This window comes from Haliotis asinina, chromosome 13 (assembly GCF_037392515.1).
Source record: "Haliotis asinina isolate JCU_RB_2024 chromosome 13, JCU_Hal_asi_v2, whole genome shotgun sequence".
Lineage (NCBI taxonomy): Eukaryota > Metazoa > Mollusca > Gastropoda > Lepetellida > Haliotidae > Haliotis > Haliotis asinina.
In genome coordinates, this window is record NC_090292.1 from 48,695,344 (window position 1) to 48,718,072 (window position 22,729).

At 39.5% G+C, this 22,729-nt stretch overlaps 1 protein-coding gene across 2 annotated transcripts in view; it reads left to right on the forward strand.

Moving 5' to 3' along the window:
* Nucleotides 1-22,729, forward strand: part of LOC137260472 (hepatoma-derived growth factor-related protein 2-like) — a 45,026-nt gene that overhangs the window by 10,281 nt on the left and 12,016 nt on the right. For both annotated transcript variants that reach the window (XM_067798139.1, XM_067798138.1), the window contains exons 7-14: nucleotides 1,284-1,509; nucleotides 9,762-9,846; nucleotides 10,288-10,380; nucleotides 11,191-11,338; nucleotides 13,264-13,782; nucleotides 15,197-15,268; nucleotides 18,671-18,765; nucleotides 20,276-20,349. In XM_067798139.1, the coding sequence (XP_067654240.1) occupies nucleotides 1,284-1,509; nucleotides 9,762-9,846; nucleotides 10,288-10,380; nucleotides 11,191-11,338; nucleotides 13,264-13,782; nucleotides 15,197-15,268; nucleotides 18,671-18,765; nucleotides 20,276-20,349 (1,312 nt within the window). The remainder of the gene's footprint in view (nucleotides 1-1,283; nucleotides 1,510-9,761; nucleotides 9,847-10,287; nucleotides 10,381-11,190; nucleotides 11,339-13,263; nucleotides 13,783-15,196; nucleotides 15,269-18,670; nucleotides 18,766-20,275; nucleotides 20,350-22,729) is intronic.

Consider the following 22,729-nt stretch of genomic DNA (forward strand, 5'->3'; position numbering starts at 1 on the left):
ACTTTTGTTCTTTAGGTAGCACGTTTATGAGGATGACTTCCGATTGCGCGACTGAAGTTTTCAGTTTGCAACAACCAGCTTTGACAGTTCGAGACAAAAGAGTAAATTTGTACTTGTTAGAGCCTTTGGGGACCCTAAAATGAGTTTGACAGTTCGACACATCCGAGAATTCGTCTCAACCGAGTTTGAGACAATGGGGTTCGACTGTATGTGCATCTGCATATTGCAATAAAATCAGTGCAGCTGGACTTGGCTGATGAAACAAGATCTGTATCTTAGGTTGCACCTGGTGCAAGTAGGTTAAGATCTGTTAAGTCGCACCTTGGTGTACCACCATCACACTGGGACTTAAGAAGGCTGTGGTATAGTTATGTGGTTAAGGCATTTGCTTGTCACATCGATGACTCAGTTACCATAAACCTTGGGTGTTTTTTACTGAAGTTTATTTTGTTCTTTGTATACGAATTTTGGACAGCATAATTCTCATCTAGAATCAGTGAAAGAACACACCAGTAAGAGGTTTTTTCAGTTGTCACCAAAATTATTCACATGTGGAATTCATCCTTGATCATCTCTCGGGTTTGTGCGTTATATTTCCACTTATACCCTGGATGCATTTACAGCTTGGCCTGACAGTTTTATTACCTCCCTTTGCTGGCTGTTATCCATTTGAGTATTTACTCTTGGAAATTAAGCATACCAATTAGACGTCTTCTATGATAGCTTAATTCCGCGAAGCTGAAGAGATCTGGTTCTAGCTGGACAGAATTTCTAGAAGAGAACTGATTTCATCTGTAGGAGGATGGTAATGCAGAGGTGCTTACCCTTACAATTGCTCCATAATTATTACGATTTTTACCTTCTAACAACGGCATTACGGTAGTATATAGCAAGATTTTCTGAGTGTCAAAAATTCCAAATTACTTTTAAAAATTTCTTAGAAGTTAAACTTTTAATCTAAAACAATTTGCAACGAATCCATGAAGCTTTCGCCAGTTGCTGCACTTCCTGTAATCAGACGCAACATGACTGCATCATGTTGGCAAAGATTGTGTAATTCTGATATGTGAATGAACTACCTTGTGACACCCTGTTTCTAATTGGTTGTTAAAGTAGCTCAGCAAAGATTGTATATTTCTGCCTTGCAAGTGAAAATTACTAAAAATATGTGTATTTCCCATCACTTATGACTGATGAGGCACTTTTAGGGTAGGCACTTCTGGTAATGACTGGAATTCATTCATCTCTGCTGATCTTTGTTGATTGTGATGTTGATGTTGCAGGATTTTGCCGAGGAAAAGAAACCTAAAGGGAAGCGAGGGCGTCCATCAACTGGAGCCGGGCGGGGCAGGAAGAAGTCAAAGGCTGTGTCAGAAAGCGAGAGCGGAGATGACGATGATGACGATGAGGATGCAGCAGAGGATGGGGAGAAACCCAAGGGGAAGGCAAAAGCTAAACCCAGGAAAGAAACCCCTAAACCTGCCGCCAAGAAAGCTGCTCCCAAGAAAGGTACAGGCATTAAATAGTTTGATTTAATAGAAATTATTGGTATTGAGAAGGGTTGTCGTAACCAAGGTCACCGGTTGTAGGTAATTGGAATAAGGGTTGCAGCCAAGATTGTTGGTTGTCGGGGAATGCGTTGTAGCAAAATGTCCTTGGTTTTAGATGATTGGAACACATTGTAACCAAGTATCCTTGGTTGTAGATTGGGTATGTGTTGAAGATAGAGGTAGTTTGTTGTAGCTGAAAGTCGTTTGTAGTCCAATCTTTTGAAATACAATTGAAAGTAGCAGTCTCAAAATTGCTGGTCATTTTGTACAGTTATACACAACTGTTCCAGCAAATCTGAATAATGTTTAACATTAACATCATAAAGTCCGTCGAACCCACTTAATACGGCAAGATCAAGAGATTTGAAAGGGGTTTATCCAGTGCAGTTCTTCAAGTCAAATTGCAGTCTCTTCCAAGTTCCCCGTCAATAATTAATGGTCACAGTGATGACAATTATAATCCCAGCTCGCTTAGAGTCTAACGACGTTGAAGAGAGAAAACTCTGAGTGACCTGCGTCTTGCATTCAATATGATATAACGATATGGCTGCAATACTGCCGATGTGATGTTAAAAATTAAAAATAAACTCATTCAGTAAGATAACCACAAGAAAACTGTCAGTTTTAACCTTGTAGCCTAGTGGTTATTGTGACCTCATTTAACTTGGATTTGATTCCCTTCATTGACACACGTACCAGTATGCCAAGCGTATTTTGGCTTAATTTTTATGCTTTGTATCAGTAGATATGATTATACGCCCACTTAGCAGATTGAACGCCAATCACGTTACATTCGTCCAGAATTAGTTACTTACCTCATTGTTTAGTTTCATTCCATTCTGTACTTCAACTTTTAGTATTAACCATCATTGAGAACGTTTGATCTTCCGAAATTGTTTATCAGTGTCATCGACAAGCATGCCAGAGTCCTACCAATATATTCTGATAACTTAAGCATGGTACCAAGTATGTGTATTGTACATGCTGCCATGCAGACAATCGGGAGACATGCTTGGAGGAGCCAGATTGTATTCCTTATGAGTTCGTACACTTTTACAACTCAGAATACACTTTAGCCACCATGAATACCCTTTGAAGGCAATTGGGGTAGGCAGGTTAGCGAAGACTATTTTGGCATTTGTGATACTTTGTAATATTGCGAAAAACTTCAAAAGACCATCCTCAATCTCACACACAGCAATAAGTCTTATGCTTCGACAATCGTGAATATGCGTTGGGTATCATCTTAAATAGTATCAGGGAGTTAAGATGCCAGTGTTGGCTCAAGACAGGGTTTTTGAGTGTTTTGACTCATCAAATTCAATGAGGACCCCCTCTATTTTACATCTGCCCATCTATTTAACATTGGAGGGGGGTCCAGAAACATAATTTTCATCAAATTGGACCCACTCAAAATTTCACCCAAATCTAACACTGAGATGCTGATTTAAATCTCATCTGCAGAAAAATTGAATGACGTCAGGGAGTCACTTAATATGAAGATTACCTAAGCAGACAAATTAAGAAATACTGTTTCAATTCAGTGCTGAGATTTAATTTAAAGATGGAAGGATCAGTATAGTTCTCTGACATATTCGTTCAGCTGGAGAGGATAAGTGGAATTGGAGGCAGCCTGTCAGTTCAGATGCCCAACTAAGTGCCGTCAGCAGTCGAATCAAGAAAAATTTGGTTTTCAAAATTGGAAATTCAGTAAACAAATAATGAATTTTGTGTTTTATTGTAAACAATATTTATTGACCAGTTATTAACATCAATGTTTATTTTTAAGACTGTTAAACTCTGCAAGCTGATGCACTTACTTAATAGAACTGTTCTCTCAATAAACTGTCCAGTCAATGAAGGTTTTGAATGTTCAACATGGCTGAATGTTTCTGCTTCTTGTTGTTGTGGATACTGATCTTGTTATACTGCTACTTGCATGAACAGACGTTCCTTTGCGCAATACCATATTTAACGGAACCGTGCCACAGCTTAATGAAGAAAGTCGAGCACCACTGAGGAATCTTTCACGCGATGCCGGCAGATATGATAGGAGGCAGGTCTCAAGATGGAAGATTGGGAATGAATGATTTTGTGACAAAGCTGATGGACGATGAGGCCCGAGAACAACGCTAGGACTTCCAGACTAGGTACATATTCACAGAAGAATTAACAGAAATATGCATCTAAGTGATTGTGCAATTTCCAAATTCATAATTTGAAAATTCAGCCATGTTTCAAAGCCTAAGTTGTTTAAACTCTTTAACCATTTCAGACGACTTTTTGTAATTGATAAAATGTTTTCTACTCGTGATATAGTCTTGTTATATTCATCTATATTTAAGTGATGCATTTGTGTTAATTTCATCTTCTCTTATTTTGTTTCATAGATGAGGTGTCTCAAAGGGAGACAACTGCTGCAGCAACAGCAAACCTGTATCCAATTACAGTGATGACTACAAGGAAGAAAGCTGTTTTGGACAAGCCGCCATTGGTTCCTGTAGTGTCAGGGGAGAAAACTCCTGCACCAGACAGTTTGATTGTAACCAAACCAAACAAGCAGCCATTGGTACCAAGTGAGAAAAATATGTCAGCTCAAAGGCAGAATGCTGTCTCAAGTAAGCTGCCATCAGTTCCCCTCATGTCAAGGGAGACAACTGATGCACAAGGAGAGCAGATGCCTAATGAACAAAGGGAGAAAACTGTTGTCACGGGCAGGCAGCCACAGTCAGCAGGCAAGGTAAATGCTACTGTCCCAAGGCAGATGACTGTTACTGCTCCAGAAAGAATATTTGTCCTCAAACCTGGTAAAACAACAGTTGGTAGTAACAAAGGACCAAGGGAGACAACTGCTGTAGCTACAAAAGACCAATCACTACAAAAGACCGTTTCAAGTGAGACAGCTGTTGTATCGGTTGGCGCACCATCAGTGGTCCCACCCACAAGGGAGATAACTGCTGCAGCATCATTTGTCCCAGTCATAACAAGGGAGAGAACTGCTTCAGCAACGGAATCTCTGTACAGGGAGCTACTTGAATGTGAGATCGTCAAGACGAAGATGGAGACGGAGAAGTTGGCGCTGGAGAAGAAAAAACTGGAGCTGGAAATACAGCTGCTGCAAGCAGATGCCTCTCAAGTTGTCAACATGGCTGAGCTGAGCAAATACTAGTAGGACTTCATGAAAACTAGTCATACCTTGTCACCACACGGCCTTTATAGGATCAGAGGCATCAAGGTTGTTGTGCTTCTCTTAATTACTGGCTTCATTAGGATGGGATGGTTGCCATGTATACGTGGGGCAATCTGGTTGTCATATCAACCACTTCATCAGCAGAAATGCTAACCGTAAAGAATTTTTTGGAATCATCCTGAAAATCTTTCAGACGTTAAGCAGGCTGCTTGATAAATTCCACTCGCTGTTTATTTCATTCACTTAACGTTCGCAAGCACTGCTGCCAAGTACTGCAAACCAGTTTCAGTTGTATGAGGAGCGCTATGTATACTGATATTGAAAAGTTTCATTCCTTGAGTGCAACAATTTTTAGGGATCCGTAATTTGTAGGGAATGTTCCTAATTTTAAACATCTTAGGGAACTCTGATTCCTAACTGCACCAATTTGGCGTTGTCATCTCCAGTCAGACATCAGTTAAAACACTCGGGTGGATAGCTTTACTGGTACAGAATGCAGACATTCAAACCCCAAAGTGTTGCAAATAGTAGTTTCAACGTTCAAAATTAGTAGTTTGACCATAAAATTAGTAGTTAACTAAATAAACAAAACCATGATGGACTCTGAGAAAAAAATGAATGATATTACGGTCACATTGTTAAATTATTTCCGCCGGAACTAAATGTGTCAAATCGCAAAGGTATTGAAATCAGCTTCACTAAGATTGCGTTTGTTGCTTGCAATTGTTGCAGATAAAATAGGTCATTAAATAGGATGAATGGGAGGTACGTGTAGTCTGAAAATGTATTTCAGCATTGAAAATATATGTTTTTGCCATATATCCGAATTTTAATGCATGTTATTCAAATTTCGTAGGATTTGTAGTGGAATTGTATTGGTGTAGTTCAAGTTAAATTTGTAGCGACTATGATAAAATCATAGAGGTTGGCATCTCTGAGAATGAAAATATTGATGAATGTGTTCATGGAAGAGTTGGGTACTACATTGTCAAGTTGTATCAGTGAATCCATAATTTGTTTTGGTGACGGTGATATGTTTTGATTGTTTATACAAGTACGATTGATTTGTATAGATAGAGAATCTCATCCAAGTGTCTTCTGATATCAAATATATCAACAAAATACGATAGAATAACAAATATCTGAGGTTTGCCTAGGATATATTCACCTTTATCAACAAGTATTGATTTAATCGATATCAGTAGACACGAGGTTGAGATTCTATTTATCATTCAGAAACATTCTTCATTAGTTTTCAATGAAAAACGTACATGTCTGAATACAGTACTGCCATTAGATTTGCAGTGCACCGACATCATAGCATTGTGACGTCATCAACTTCATGACGTCACAGCATTGTCAGGGCTTTGTACAAAATCTTCAGTCAAAATAATACTTCCTAGAAGACATCGTCTGATCTCACACAAGTGATGTCCCCCTGTTTAGCACAGTTTTAGATGATAAATGTGATATTCAAACCCAGACTGATGTAAACATTCCAAAAGTTTGACATTTTCAAAGTCACGTTTGACAGTAATGATATCAATATTATTTCACTGATATCATGATAACTATTACCCTGTTAACTAATACACTCTTACCACGCTATGGTATGTACAGCACATTTTTAGTTCCACTTGAGAAATAGTCATTGATATTCAAGATACATCCATGCATATATAACTGACAAATGTAGAATAGTGACATGAAAGAGAACGAAAGTTCTTAATTGTTTTGTGGTAGATCACTAGGATTCATCCACAGTAAGAATGTTTCTCATCTGTCAGAATTAGATGGAACGTTTTTATAACTGAGAAGAGGCAGCTATAACATGGTCAGCTCAGGTATATATGAAAAAGACGACATTTCAAATTCACGACAATATGTTTTTATGCGATGCTTGATTTTTTTCATAACTTGGAGTTTTAAATTTCTCCTTTTGAAACTAATATTCTAACTGCTATTCAAAATGAAGTCTGAATTTCAAAGAAAGGACAGTAGAAAAATGCCAGTACCTCTTTGTTTATTCATCAGAAAGGCCATTACGATAATTTTTCTGCATCAAAGCCAAACTGAAAAATTACTTTGTAATTTGTCAGTGTCACAAGTTACTGGCAAACAATGATAAGATGAGCACTGTCTTGACAATTGACCTGAATTAGCATGTGTTAGAGAGACACCCACTGGCACTTGTCATTGTGAGTGAAGGGACCCCAGGTTGTTTGCGATCAAGTGTAGTGCAATGGGTGAAGCGTGTTGCCTGTCTCAGCACGTAATCAATTTCATCGTCATGCATTACACATGTTCTAGCCTACATGCTTGTCATAAAAGGCGACTAACTGGATCGGGTGGTCAGGTTCGCTGACTTGGTTGACACATCATTGGTTCCCTACTGCGCAGATCAGTAGACCGCTGCCATATAGCTGGAATATTGCTGAGTGTGGCGTAAAACTAAATTCACTCACTCACTCACTCACTCTGAAAGCCATCATCCATTATTCCATGTGTGAGTTGAGATTTTCTGCCATGTCAGCAATAATTCCGCCATATTGGTATTCACCAAAGTGATTGCACTTGTTATAGATGTAGCAATATGATGATGTCTTAGTACAACATCCCCCAAGAACAGGTGCTACACGATTTGTATGCTGATGTTTCATCAGTTCATCATGTCATGAAATGGCTGAAATTTTTAGTTTTGTCTCGAAATGACTGAGTGCACAATCTGACTGTTATAACACTATTATAACTGTTATAACACTGTTATAACTGTTATAACACTGCTGTGTTGTAATATCAATTATATTTTTGGTAACCTTTGTATTTCTCTAAGTGCCTTTGGTAGTACACTTTATTAGATTGCTTATGTATTTTTATATTTAATGTTCAGTTTTAATATTTAGATGACTTGATAAATTCCAGCGGTACTTCGAAACTTTAAATGTCATCTTGAACAATTTGAATACCATAACAAAATATTGTTTTTATGTGATAGATCCCTGAACTTTGTCTTCCACTGACAACAAAATTACTGTTTGTATTAAGATTATTTTGGCGTAGTGGTTAAAGCGTAGCTCATCACACTGAAGGTCTGTGTTCTATTGCCTCATGGGTATAATGCAGGCAGCCTATGTCTAGCGACCCCTGCCATTACATTGCTGGTATATTGCCAGTATGTTGCAAGTATGTTGCTGGTATGTTGTCGGTATGCTGCTGGTATATTGCTGGAAGAGGCACAAAACAATATTCTCTAAGATTATCATCATGATTATCATGCTACCTAATTGTTACAACCTCATGTATTGAAGCAATATTTTCTAATAAAGACGTTTTGACAGGTTTTGAGTTTTATTGAGCTGTCATTGATAAAAAGTTGAGTTTTGAGTCCCATCCTTTTGGTTCAATAGCAGACAGAAATAAAGAAACACGGAATGAAACGCAGATCATGATCAAAACATCAGACCAACTGTGAAGTTTTTTTTTCAGAATTTATGTCCTAAAGGTGAAAAAGTTGTTTAACAAACTATCATTAAATATTGACACAGTTTACTGTTTGCTACAAGGGAGTAGTGCAAGGAAAGGGACAGCCAGGTGTGCGAGGGAAGCATGGAGACAGCACAGGTTAATGAATAAATAATTTTCTCTGCACTTGTGCACGTGCTTCTCGAACACCTGGCTGTGCCTTTCTCTGCACTCCTCCAGGTTTTTTATTAACTTGTGATCTGTCGTCTCCATCCTTCCTCGCACATCTGGTTGTTCCTTTGTCCCTCCTCCTTTGTGAAAAAGAGTCAATATTTTAATGGTAATTTGTTGAACTTTTTCATTTGTATTTCTTTATTTCTGCAAAAAGCTCACAGAGGATCAACATTTCATTCAGTATTTTATGTTCATCAGTTCCAGTTGCAATTCATCAGTCAAGTAGTCTGTAAGTCAACACTTGTAGAGGAAGGATAGGTATTTCCTTGTGACTTCTGTTCTGTGATCAGGGCTCCAGATAAGATGTATCTGCGTAAAGTACATGGATAATTCAGATACACACGTAAAAAATATGGAATCTGGTGGTCAGACTCTCCATCTTGGTTAACACCTCATCGGTTCCCTATTGTGCATATTGATGCTCATGCTGTTGGTCAGTGGATTGTCAGATGGTCCAAACTCAATTATTTACTGCCATATAGTTGGAATATTTGGTGAGTGCGGCACAAAACTAAATTCACTCACTGTTTGAATCACTCTGGTGAATAAGTTAGTAAGTTCAGTTTAATGGTGCAGCCAGCAATATTCCAGTTTTATGGCAGTGGTCTGTAAATATTGAGTCTGGACCAGACAATTCAGTGATCAACGACATGAGCATCAATCTGAGCAATCGGGATACAATGACGTGTCCACCAAGTCAGTGATCCTGACCTCAGAGTAATATAAGTAGCCCCTTGCGGTAAGGCTAGGATAACAAAGTCCCGGGCCTTCTTTCACAAGGCAACCTTTACTAAGGTTAACCTTAACTCCCATTCTTTAACACTGCACTGAGGTTACCCTAGACTTTGGTAACCAAGAAATGTTGAAAAATGGGAGTGAACGTCCCGGGATAGAATAGGCCTTCAGCAACCCATGCTTGCCATAAAAGGTGACAGTGCTTGTCGTAAGAGGCGACTAACGGGATTGAGTGGTCAGGCTTGCTGACTTTGTTGACACGTGTCAATTGCGCAGATCGATGCTCATGTTGTTGATTACTGGATTGTCTGGTCCAGACTGGATTATTTACAGACTGCTGCCTTATAGCTGGTATATTGCTGAGTGCGGCGTAAGGCTAAACTCACTCTCCCAGACCTTCATGGGTTCACTGTGGTAATGTTGGGTGAGATATGAAAGTCATATGAAGGTTGTTTGAACAGAGGTTTAACATGTTTTGATATGTCGGATATGCTTCACCCCATCCCTCTGACTGTTGACCTGGGTATTTAACAGTTTGTAGGTTTTGTGTTTGAGTTTGTGAGTTTATGTGAATGTTTGTTCATTTGCAGTGGGCCGACCGTCAACAGGTGGGAAGAAAAAGGTAGAGGAGAAACCGGCTGTGTCTAGTGACAGCATCAGCTCCGATAGTGACAGGTACGTGGGCTGTTTATCTAACACCCCCCATACTCGCTCTCACTTGTGGCTCCAGGAATTGACCAAGAGTCATAGGATGCATTCAGAATGACAATATTCAGAGTGCAGCTCGTTTAGCAGGAGTTATTGAAATGGACTCTGTTCGTTTGTGAGTTTGTGCACATTTGTCATTTTGGGAACTGAACTTTAAAACCGTTCAATTTTTCTTCACCAAATTTTTCACACAGATAGGTCTGGTAGTGTACTGTGCATTTTGGTAGTTTCTGAATTCTGAATGCAATATTTTGTATGCTTCCATGGCAACTATTTTGACTTTGAATTAATTTGACATAATCATGACTAGAAGACATGTTCCTGAAGAGTGGTATTGTGACTTTGTCTTCTTGTTCTTCATTGCGCTTACAATTAGCAGTGCTCTATATGGGTGGTTTTTTTTCACAGTGAATCCAACGATGACGGCGTGAGCAGTTGGAAGAAGCGGGATGAGGAGAGGAAAAAGGAGATTGAGAAACGTATCAAGCAGGAAGAGGAGAAGTAAGAATACTTGTAGAGTGTACGGTGTCATGTTTCTCAAAGGGGATACTGTGAATGCCTCTGCACCGAATTTGTAACCTTTCTGAACCACATGAACAAACTTTTACACCACATTCGGCAATACCCTAGCTATATCCATCAGTCTGTAAATACACAATTTACACACACAATCCAGTGATCAACATCATGAGCATCAACCTATGCAGAGTGTATGGTGTCCTGTTTCTCAAAATGGATACCATGAATGCATGAAAGCTTTGCTTAATCACTTGAACAAGTTTGTAATTTTTTTTGTTACATGACATATTCAGCAATATCCCAGCAATATGGTGGTGGTTTGGACCAGACAATTCAGTGACCAATATAGGAACACCGATGACGTGTCAACCATGTCAGCAAGTCTGACCACTGGTTCTGTTAGTTGACTCTTATGACAAGCATGGATTGAAGACAAGTTCTAATGCGGATCTTCATGGGTATAAGGATGTGTTTGTTGAAGTGTGTTACATGACAGTGTGTGTTACATGACAGTGTGTGTTGAGGACAACCTTTGTAGGTCCAGGGTAGAATAGGCCTTCAGCAACCCATGTTTGCCATAAAAGGCGACTATGCTTGTCGTAAGAGGCGACTAACAGGATCAGGTGGTCAGACTTGCTGACTTGGTTGACACATGTCATCAGTTCCAAACTGCGCAGGTTGATGCTCATGCTGTTGATCAGTGGAATGTCTGGACTGGATTGAGTACTGACTACTGCCATATAGCTGGAATATTGCTGAATGTGACGTAAAACTAAACTCACTGTGTTGCAGGCGACGGATGGCGGAGGAGGAACGTATCCGGATCGCTTCCGAAGAGTTGCAGAAAGAGAAGGAGGCACGGGGAGAGGATGTAGAAGACGAGGATGACCGTGACACACACAAGAGGCATCGCAAGAAGAAAAAATTTGAAGACTTCGTGGTGAGAATCTCAATCAGATTAAAAGGTCTTGTGGAATTGGATGTAATACAAACCAAATTGCAGTTGGTCTGGATATAGGATCTTGGATAAACTGCAGTCTTGTTTAAATTATGAAACGTGGTCACTGTGATGACAATTATAATCCCAGCTCGCTTAGAGTCTACGGACGTTGAAGAGAGAAAACTCTGAGTGACCCAACCTTCAGTATTGTTAAAATTTTAACAGAAGAAAATTAATTGTAAGTTGACACAATTTGAGTTATCAATTGTTTGAAGTATAGTCAGCACATGAATAATAAGTCTGACATTTTCACAGATAAAACAGTTGTTAAGGAGGTCTGGGGTAGGCTAGGCCTTCACCAACCCATGCTTGCCTTAAAAGGCAACTATGCTTGTCGTAAGAGGTGACTAACAGGATCGGGTGGTCAGGATCGCTGACTTGGTCACACTGTCTTGGTTGACTGATGTCATTGATTCCCAATTGCACAGATCGATGCTCATGCTGTTGATCACTGGATTGTCTGGTCCAGACTGCCGCCATAGCCGCCACAGCTGGAATACTGCTGAGTGAGGCGTAAAACTAAACTGACTCACTGTTAAATTCAGACAAGAATCCCTAGATGTATACATCTAACGACTATTCAGGAGTATGAAGCGATTCTGTACAACATAGTCGATGAGGACTTAATCCATTTTGTATTTGTCCTTCGCTTGGTCTTGTTTAGAGTGGTTGGGTAGTATGTTGGTTAGTGTTTGCTCGTCACTCAGCAAACCTGGGTTTGATTCCCAGTAGGGGTACAAATGTGTGAAGCCCTCTTGTGGTGTCCCCTGCCATGATGTTTTTTGGAATTTTGATAAAAATGACAAAAAACCATGCTTGCTCGCTTACTCACTCACTCGCTCACTTTCTCACTCACCCATTCATTTTCCTACCTGCTCACCCACCCGCTCACTCGCTCAGTTAACAGATACAGGTCCTTGAAATAAAATAGTCATGATCTTGGAGAACATGCCTGAACTTGTCAGTCAATAAGGATGACCATTACACCCCTTGAGTGAAATCATTTGATTTTCTCGGTGACAGCTTCAGCTTTGTCTGAATTGACTGAAGTTAATAAATATTTACAAAAAACAACAAAATGATTTTGTCAGTAGCAAGTGAGGGTAGAGATTCTTCCGTCATACTGGCTGGGAGTGGGAATGTTGTGGATATGTCTGTAATTAGGATGTTGGTGATAACTGCTTCAAAATAGACAATTCAAATCGGGATCCTCCGCAGCTTGTTCAAATTGCCTCTGCAGACACAACCGCCATGATTTTTTTGTCATAATCTCTCCAAATTTTAGTGTCAACATATGTCATTATGATTGAAACACTTTAGGATTGGTATCTCCGGTCCATGCACGTTTGTCATTTTTAAACATTCAATATTTCCTCACTGAACTTGGCATATAGATAGATCTGATGGTATACTGGTGCCCTTTTTTGTAGTTCTGGAGGAAATATTTTTTTGTGTTTCCATGTCAGCAAGTTTGGCTTGAACTGAATTTTGTGTAAGTGCTCCTTTTTGAAGCAGAGCTTCAAAACGTTTCATTATTTTCCTTCCAATTGGCTATATACGTGCCAAAACATTCAACATCGTCATGACTTGTTGATATATGCATAAAGATTGTTTTGGCTTTGCAAGGGATATTGATATTGATGATTTTGTCTTCCTGTTCTTAATCAAATTTCTAAGCAAAACAGTTTGTGGACCTTTTTGGGGTGTCATTCACTCTTTTACATCAGATACTTCAGATTTTTGAAAATATGTTTATATATATTTGCAACAACTGAACAAAATTGTGAAGATATATAAATTTAGAGATGAATTTGTGAATGAATTCAGCTGTCAAGGGAGAATACTTTCTTCTGTTTCAACGTCAGGATGCAGATGATGAGAAAGAAAGGAAGCGGAAACGAAAAGAAAGTTTAGACCGATCAAAACATAAAGACGATGAAGACGAGGATGATTCAGATGTGGAAAAGGAAAAAATAGAAAAAGAAAAAGTGAAAAAGAACAAAAAGTCAGATAAAAGTGAAGAAAAAAGTGTTAAGAAATCCCGGAAACACAAAGACTCCACGAAAGATGATTCAGTTTTGGAGGAAAATGAGGAATCAAAGGATAAAAGTGAGAAAAAAGAGAAAGCAAAGGAAAAGGACTCGAAAAAGAAGGAAGAAAAATTAAAAGAAAAATCGAAAGAAAAAGACAGTGAGAAAAAGTCAGAACCGAAGTCTGAGAAGAAGAACAAGAAGGTGAAAGTGTTGAGTAGTGACGAGTCGGACGGTGAGGAGGTGGAGAAGAAAGAGGAGGAGAAGAAGAACGAGGAAGAGGACACCTCAGTGAAGGACGAGGGTGATGGCGGGAAAGAGGAGAAGATGGAGGAAGAAGAGCCGGAGGAGAAAGTAAGTTAATGATTTGTTTTGTAACAGAAATGTTGAATCTGTTGAGCATTACGTGTTGATATGCATCTTAGTTGTTTAAGAGAACTATGTAGGACATAGTGTTGCAGGACTCGATTTAGTGCTTTGCTGCTTACTCTGGTGCAACCCAATATTACATTGTGCAACATAATACTACGAAGTGCAACCTAGTTGTAAGTCTAACTTGTACCAGGTACAAGTCAGTTTCTGAAAATGGTCACAGTGATGACAATTATAATCCCAGCTCGCTTAGAGTCCAAAGGACGTTGAAGAGAGAAAACTCTGAGTGACCCAACCTTCAGTATTGTTAAAATTTGGACAGAAGAAAATTAATTGTAAGTTGACACAATTTGAGTTCCTATGTGATGCCTAATTTATACTGAAAGCTTCAAAGAAGTTATAGAGATTCTAGGTTACAATTGGTCCCAACACTTCTCTGTGAAACTCAATGAATCCCTCAAGAGTTTCTCAACTCTTACAGAATGTTGGTTCAAGTATGCTGAAAAGCTGTATTAGAGGTTGTGTTATAAAGTGGTTTCACAGTAACACGGGTGTATCGCCTAGTGATTAATGCATTGGCTTGTTGCTGGAGTATCCTAGCTCTCCCATCAGCCATTGAAATGCAGTGCAGACGTTCATCAGAGAAGATAACTCCTCTCCATTGCTGTTGTGCCCACTAGAGAAATTTGCGGTGGTGACCTCATGTGAATATAGGTCCCCTGGCAGGACGTCAACAAAGCAGGTGCTTGACTGAGGCATGTCGCTGAATGGTTCAGTCACTGACTGGTCTTTGGTGGTTTCCTATGGTTCCCCCCTTCTATGGCCCGTGTTGATGAACATGTGATGGTTATTTTGATGTGTTGTTACACTGGGTTGACACTATGCAGACGGGCATTGGTTCTTTTCCATGATGACAATGACACGACGATGTTGACCAGGGTGCAGACATCCATCGGCTTGTTGTCTTTGATTTCTAGTTAGGCTTAACATAGCTGCTCTGGTTTGAAAACAAGTAAACGATTGCCATTCAAGCCAGCAATGTATGCCTGAATGCATCTCACTGTTGTGTTTGTGGCAAAATCTTCCCTTTCCACAAATAAAAACATTTATAATCTCAATCTCAAACAGTATTTTTTCGGACAAAGAGGCGAAACGAGCACGATTCATGTTTTCCTCAAACTTGATTAACTTCCAGTGAATATTTGAAAAGGGAAATAGGTTCATATACCCCATTTATACTTAAATGCCATTTCCAATATTACAACTTTTCTTTACCTGCTCAGTATATGACTTGGGCTCAGTTGTGCCTGCATGTAGGTGTGTAATAACTGGGTATGTTCATTATGAGAGCGATGTTAAACCCCTTTTCATCACTTCACATGTTGTTTTCTCTAAGGAGGAAGCCATGGATGAGAAGCCAGATACTCAACCCAAGGAGTCCAAGAAAAAAGAAGCAAAGAAACCCAAGGTGAGGATTCTCTGGAGAGATCGGAGTCCCTAGTTCTAACTGGGTTAAAAGTGGTCTTCTGTAGTCAGTACTTGTTGTATGAGGCCACTAAGGTGATCTGGCTTGCCGTGTTTGTTAGGTTTCGCTAGTGGTTAAAGCTTTCTAGGTTAGATTACTTATCCCTCTGTTGTATTGTGGGTATTGGGGTAGTTCAGTGGTTAAAGTGTTTGCTTGTTGCGCCTAAGACTCGAGTTTGACTCCCCATATGGTTACAGTGTGTGAAGTCCATTTCTCGTGTCTTCTGCAAAAACCCTTACTCATTCCTTTCACCGACTACTATTTTGGGCCACAAAATTGTTTTGCATAAGTATTAGCGGTGTGATACGTTGATCCATGGGTACACACAGCTGGAATATTGCTGAGTTTGCGTAAAACTAAACTCATTCATAAGAAGACATTTTCTTAGAAATTCATGTGTCAAGATCTGTGCCAGACAATTTGCTTGCATGTAATTTTAAGGTCAGAATTCACAATGTCCCTGTTCAAACTTAAATTAAAGTGTTTTATAGTTTGGGTTAGAATTAGATGTTTTAGTGTTTTGATAAGCATCGTAATGCCATCTGTAAAACAGCATTTAAAAAAGAATAAATTTACTTGCGAGATGCATTTGCATTGGTGTAAGAATGCCTAAAATTCCGAAGGGAGAAACATGTCTAATGTCAAAAGCAAACCATTAATTAAATGAATTTTTGATATGAACAAATGCTTGATCTTTCAAGAAATATCCCCTGCCCCTCAACGCCCCAAGCTTAGCATAGACTTTAAACATCCTTAGGTCTAACCTGCTCTTGGAATCAGCACTCTGATTGTTCTGACCTGTCTGAGCTGATATTCCCCAGACTAGTCGTCCCTGATGTTCTGCTGAATGGACTAGAAATCTTAACTCCCTCACTGATTACTTTCACTGAAGTTAGGTCACTGTGATGACAATTATAATCCCAGCTCGCTTAGAGTCCAAGGACATTGAAGAGAGAAAACTCTGAGTGACCTGTGAATTTCTTTGAAAGTATTTGTCAAAACGAAATAATTGTCCGATTAAGACAGTAACACACAATCATTATGTCAGACAATCATTATGTCAGACAATCATTGTGTCAGACAAGCATTGTGTCAGACAAGCATTGTGTCAGACAAGCATTGTGTCAGACAAGCATTGTGTCAGACAAGCATTGTGTCAGACAAGCATTGTGTCAGACAAGCATTGTGTTATTATTATCCCCTTCCATAAAGTTCGGATATAGGTTGACCTCTGCTTTGGCATCTGATATGATGAGGATGAATTTTCTCAAAAAGCATTGTAGAGGTACGTGCCTTAACGGATTTTGAAAACGAATGTCATTTGTTTCTTGACTTAGTGCACCTCATCCCCTAGTAACCATTAAAGATAGGGAAAGCAAATTTTGTATGTGTTTTCAGGGCTTGAATGTTATGGTGGGGTTACTAAATAGGAACAGAACACTATGTCGGAGATATTGATGACCATGTCTTTGTTTTGAATCTTGGACATCCAAACATGAGGATGATTATTTAAATTTTAGTGGTTGTAACTGTTTCTCAGAAGCAAAAAAAAATTCTTGTTTTGTTAGGTTACGAAGTTGGTATAATCCCCATCAAAAGGGCAGCACGCATCCTTGACGTCTCCAGGGTGCACGTTCCAGTGAATCACCCCATACCTTGGAAGCATATACGGTTCAGCTCAGTCATTTTATTACCTCCCTTTACTAGGCTCCTCATTCTCACAGTAGCCAGTCACCTAAGCTGTCATTATAACGGAAGTTGGCATGTCAACAAAGATGACGGTTGCAGTTGTGTCAGATTTTTGGTGAAGCATACAATCAACAGGTCCAATACGTTTACAAAATATGCAAGAATTCTTTTAAAGGTCACATGCAACGTAAAATACAACTTTGCAGATTCTGCTACTTCCGATATGCACTTACCGAAACAAATTCTAAAAAATGCCAATTCAACCTGTAAAGTTGAAAAAAACGCAATGAAAAAAAAGCCCGCGAAATCGGAGTTCAAACGTTTCACTAAATTCCCCACAAAGCTGGGGGGAAAACTGGTTTCAACAGCTGTGCTGCGCTGCCTCCATAATGCATGCGCAGTGAATAGGTTCGCAGAGCTTGAAACAGTATGCATGCCCAGCGTCTGAGGTCGTGAGCAGTAGTCTAATCTTGGTTGTGTACACAAACAAGTAAACAATCTACTCGTTACGTGAAACAACTTGTTGATTGTGGTAAGCAGTCACTGTCACAGAGAAGGCTCAGTGTCTGGTTTATTCACACCTATATGTCTGTGTGCCTGTCTGCTAAAGACAACATGCAATACACAGCTTCAATCATTGACCACGTGCAATTTGAACTTAACACCCATCAGACTATACGACATAAAGAAAATAAGTTGATTTATGACTCGTGCACCCGAGTCCCGTGTCTGCCACATTATGTAATCAGGCACGTGTGATACACATGACATGTTTTTATGTCAGTGAGTTGCAAACAAACAACATTCATTTTTTCCGGATGACTGGATCTGACGGAAACTGGTGCAAACTCTTGTCAGTTTCAAGTCCTGCTTTGTACTTGGACGAATGGCAGATTCCAGCCACGCAGTAGTTTACCATCTCTACAGATGTGATTTTTTATTGGATCGAGCGCAAATTCAGAGAACACGTATTTTCCAAACCCAACATCTCTATATGGGTTCTTCATGGATAACGACTTCTTTTCGTGTATATGATTTTGTTTGACAACAGTATGTGAATCCATACTGAAACGACGCATCAAGTACACAGAAAGAAGTTGTTATCCATAAAGAATCTTACTTTCTTGTGACTGGCTATACTTCTAAAATGCCCATCAAACAGATCATCTTTCTGTACACACAATGAACCCACAGCATATCAGCAAATGAAATAGCCAATCGGAAGCCGTCGTTACACTTGAGTGCACATCCACCTGCTATGACTGGGTTCGGTCTCCCGAGGGCTTCGTTTCAGGGGTAGTAAGCCCAAGTACAAAATATTGCACTTTTGAATCGTGATTGTACACTTATAATTGTGTTTATTTGTTTTCTTAAAAGCAGCAATGTATATTATATGTCATGAATAAGTGATAAATGTGTTTTAATTATGTTTGATTTTTTGGTTGCATGTGACCTTTAACCTCTTTCAGAGTACCTCTGCATCATTTGTGTCGCCATCTTTATCAGTTTGATAATTTTCAAAGTGAAAGTGAGTTGTGATTGGTTCGCTCAACTTCTGAGTGCAGACATCTGATTGGATAAAGAGCCAGCAAAAGGAGGTGATACAATTACTGTTATATGCATGGGACTGTTGCTAAATCTCTATATCTGTTGTAGGAGCCCAAACCCAAGAAGGAGGAGACGCTGAAGGCTGAAGTTTCAGAGAAGGAAGATGATGAAAAGAAGAGGAAACAGGATAAAGAAAGAAGACAGTGAGTATCTCCATCAACTGACATGGCTTTGTTTCATTACATGGTGTGCGAGCTGTCTGAAGCAGGCTGGTGATCCAGCGAGCTTATAGGCGTCAGGATCGAGCGCCAGTTGTGAACGGGTGTAAAAAGCTTTGCGTCAACTTTGTGTGCAGACTCAATATACCTAGTGTACAGTACACAACCTTGTGCGCTTGTGAACCCACGAATCTGTTTGTGATGGTGACCTTATGAATACATGCAACGTGCAGTGACCTTGGACAGAGTGCTGCAACTATGTCCCCTAGTCCACCCAGCTGTCAGTGGGTACCTTATAAGTTCAGCTGCAATAAACTTTGTGTGCCTATGGGCATCAAGAGCTGTATACTCCCCAGGGAGTTGAGATTGATAGTAGATGTGCTGCTGAGATTGACTTCCAGTGATGAAAAGATCAAAAAGCACGGCTCCTTGAGCATGTTCTATTGTTGAGGATAAATGTTCTATACAGATATCCTACAATTATGATAACATAACAAAACCTTTTAATAGTTGAATAATAGTAATGTGGTCAACAAGGATGACGATTATTCCCCTTGAGTTAAATCTTTGTGTTTCTCAGTGAAAGCTTCAGCTTTGTCTGAGTTGACCAGCCATGTTGTAAAATAAGTCTGAGAGGAAGTTACCATATTATTATCACAGCCATGAGTTCTACGGCTTTAGAAGATTTTTTGAAAAATTATTTACAACAAAATAGGTCACTACAAGCTGTAAACCATGCATAGAAATATGTACTTTTGTACCACATTTCGAAGACAATACAGTAATTCTGAAGATTGGCATAGTCCTAGTCATCAAGCCATTTCAATTTGTCCGTGTTAAGTTGCCCTTGGCTCATGTTACTGAAGGCATGTTGGGGTAGCCAAGAGGTTAAAAGGTTTGCCTTTCATGCCGATGATCTGAGTTTGATTCATACATGGGTCTAGTGTGTGAAGCTCTTTATTGGTGTGCTGGAAGGTAGTTGTGGTGAAATATTGCTAAAAGTGGCATAAAACTACACTTGTGTCATCCACTCACTGCCATGTTTTCAAGCATAAAACTATGTTCCAGCTGAAAGGCCACTATGCTGGTAGTAAGAGGTGACTAACAGGATCGGGTGGTCAGACTCGCTGACTTGGTTGACACGTCATCGCAGTTGCGCAGATCGATGATCATGTTGTTGGTCACTGGATTGTCTGGCCCAGACTCGATTATTTACAGACCGATGCCATATAGCTGGAATATTGCTGAGTGCGGCGTAAAACTAAACTCACTCACTCACTCATATCCAGCTGAACTTACCCGCAATCTCCAGTGGTTAATTGTATTGTCAGGGGCTCCAGTTAGTGGAGGTCATATGGTCCCTTGTGTGGTGATTTGAATTCGTTTGCTGGTGAGCTGTATATCATGTTTTATGTCTGTTTTTTTGACAGCTGTATCTTTCTCATGCTCTAGTAATCTGAAACTTACTAATAATTCTGAAACATCTCACCTGCAGCCATGATAAAGAAGAAGAGAAGGAAAGGAAGAAACGGATAAAGTATGAACAGAAGAAGAAAGAAAAAATACATTGTAAGTACCTGTTCCTGAAAACTTAGGGCTGGGACGATACACTATGTCACGATACATACCTGTCACAATATATTACCTGCAATACGATACGTATCACGATGCATACACCTTGGAAGAATGACACAGAATTAAAGATTGGAAGGTGTTTGCGTGTAAGATAAACAATATGATTATAAACGAAGATGTAACCATATCATACATGTGTATTTTTCTCTAAATAAGTACTTTAGCATGTTTTAGATAATACTATCTTTCAAAAAAGTTGTGTATTGTTTTGTATCAACACAAGCCAATCGGTGAATCATCCCAGCTCTAATCGCTATCTATAGAAACAAGCCTTCTAAAACTCAGAGGCATACAGCGGTCAACAGGGATGACGATTATTCCCCTTGAGTAAAATCTTTGGATTTCTCAGTGAAAGCTTCAGCTTTGTCTGAGTTGACCGTCCATGACAGAAAGGTGGACACTTTTGAGAAGTTACTTTGAAAGAGAAATACACCAGAGATGGATCCAGGTTTTGGAGAAGAGTGTGTGTGATGTCATGATGTCCAAATGTTAAAAAAAATGCTCATCAGGAAATTCTTTTCATGTGGAGAGGGGACCCGTGAAGGTCTGTGGTAGAATAGGCCTTCGGGCAACCCATGTTTGCCATAAATGGCGGCTATGTTTGTCGTAAGAGGCGACTAACGGGATATGGTGGTCAGGCTCGCTGACTTGGTTGGAATATTGCTGAGTGCGATGTAGAACTTAACTCACTCACTCGTGCTGAGAGAGAGTGTGCAACGTGGCAACCCCGCTCTGGATCCACTCCTGCACTATTTTAAAACAAGTTGTGTTTGGTGGTAGAGTTTTATTGGCTTCATTTGTCTCCCAACTAGCATCTATGCTCGTGACATCAACCACTAGGTAGTCCTATCCACAGTGGAATATATACAGACTTCAGTTGTGTAGCTGGTAATTAGCCGACAGTGGTGGAAACAAATGTTGTTGCACTCTGTGGACTAACAGTCTAGCCAATGGTGAACACAGGTTAAAATTGTCAATCACAATTGATTGTATGAACTAGACTGGAATGAGTGTGGGATCTTAAAAAAATCAGAATATTTTTGTGTTCCTGGAATTAATTAATCCAAAGAAACATTTGAATATTTTGAAACATAAATTTAGGTGGTTTTTCTGGTTCCCATGCGTGATTTGGGGGAAAAAATGCAATTCTAGGAACCATAGTTGTAAATTTTCAAGTTTTAATGATAGTGAATGGAAACATGAAGATTTTCATAGAGGTGTCAACAAGGATGACAATTATTCCCCTTGAGTTAAACCTTTGGTTTTCTCAGTGAAAGCTTCAGCTTTGTCTGAGTTGACAGGGAGGAAAAGAGATTTTGAAAACTGCATGAATTGGGTTCAAAAATCCTATTGCCCGACCCCTGGGACAAGTCAGTTTTCATTTTGGGCAATCAAATAATGGTATCATACTTGTCCGTGGCCTACTAGATAATTTCCACTTGTGGTTTCAAACTGCAAATAATCTTGGATGTAATTTCATATCTTCTCACAATGAAGCTTTTAAAGTTCGCAATAATAAAGTAGAGCTAGTAGAGAGTAAAATTATCACTCTGCAGTAAATAGTCCAGTAAACATTAACATTACGCATTGTGACATAAAATCAGGGCAATTTAGTCAGGGGAATATTAGTCATGACAAAGTTACTTGCTTGTCTTGTTGCGCTGTGGCAAGTGTCATTTCTACATATTTTTGAATCCTTGATGAATACAACCATTTCATCCTACGGTCAATTCACAGAAAACTGATGGTAGTGTAAGAGTTGCTGTGTTTTAGGCCATACTTCAGCACATGTAATAATCTTCATGATGCATAGAATCCAGTTGAATAGAACTAGGCTAGATCTGTTAATTTCATAGCTAGAACAGAGTCTGCAAGTCTCACGTGTTGCTTCTTGTGTAGTCTGTCTCACAGTCCTTGAACCACTTTATTTTCCCTGAAAAAGACAAGGTAGAATTCTTCATGTCCATCCATCTCTGCAACACAAGCGTTGTATGAAGCAAGTCTAGATTTTCTCAGGTTCTGAATCTCTGGTCTTCTTTGGGCTCCTTTTCAATTTATATGGCTCTGTTTGTTATTGTCAAAATTATATATTCAGAGACTAAGCATTTGTCTACTTCCAGTATTTAAGCACCAAGTTGCAATATGCGAGATTGGGCCCAGCTTGCTCTTGGTACCAGATTTCTGATGACAAGTGTATATTCAAGAACCAGTTCTGGGTCCACATTGTACAACCAAGAAATGTTACTTGTCTTGATGGGACCAGCTGTACAATCATGTTTGACTGTCACAGCTGTTGACAGCCATAATTGTTGGA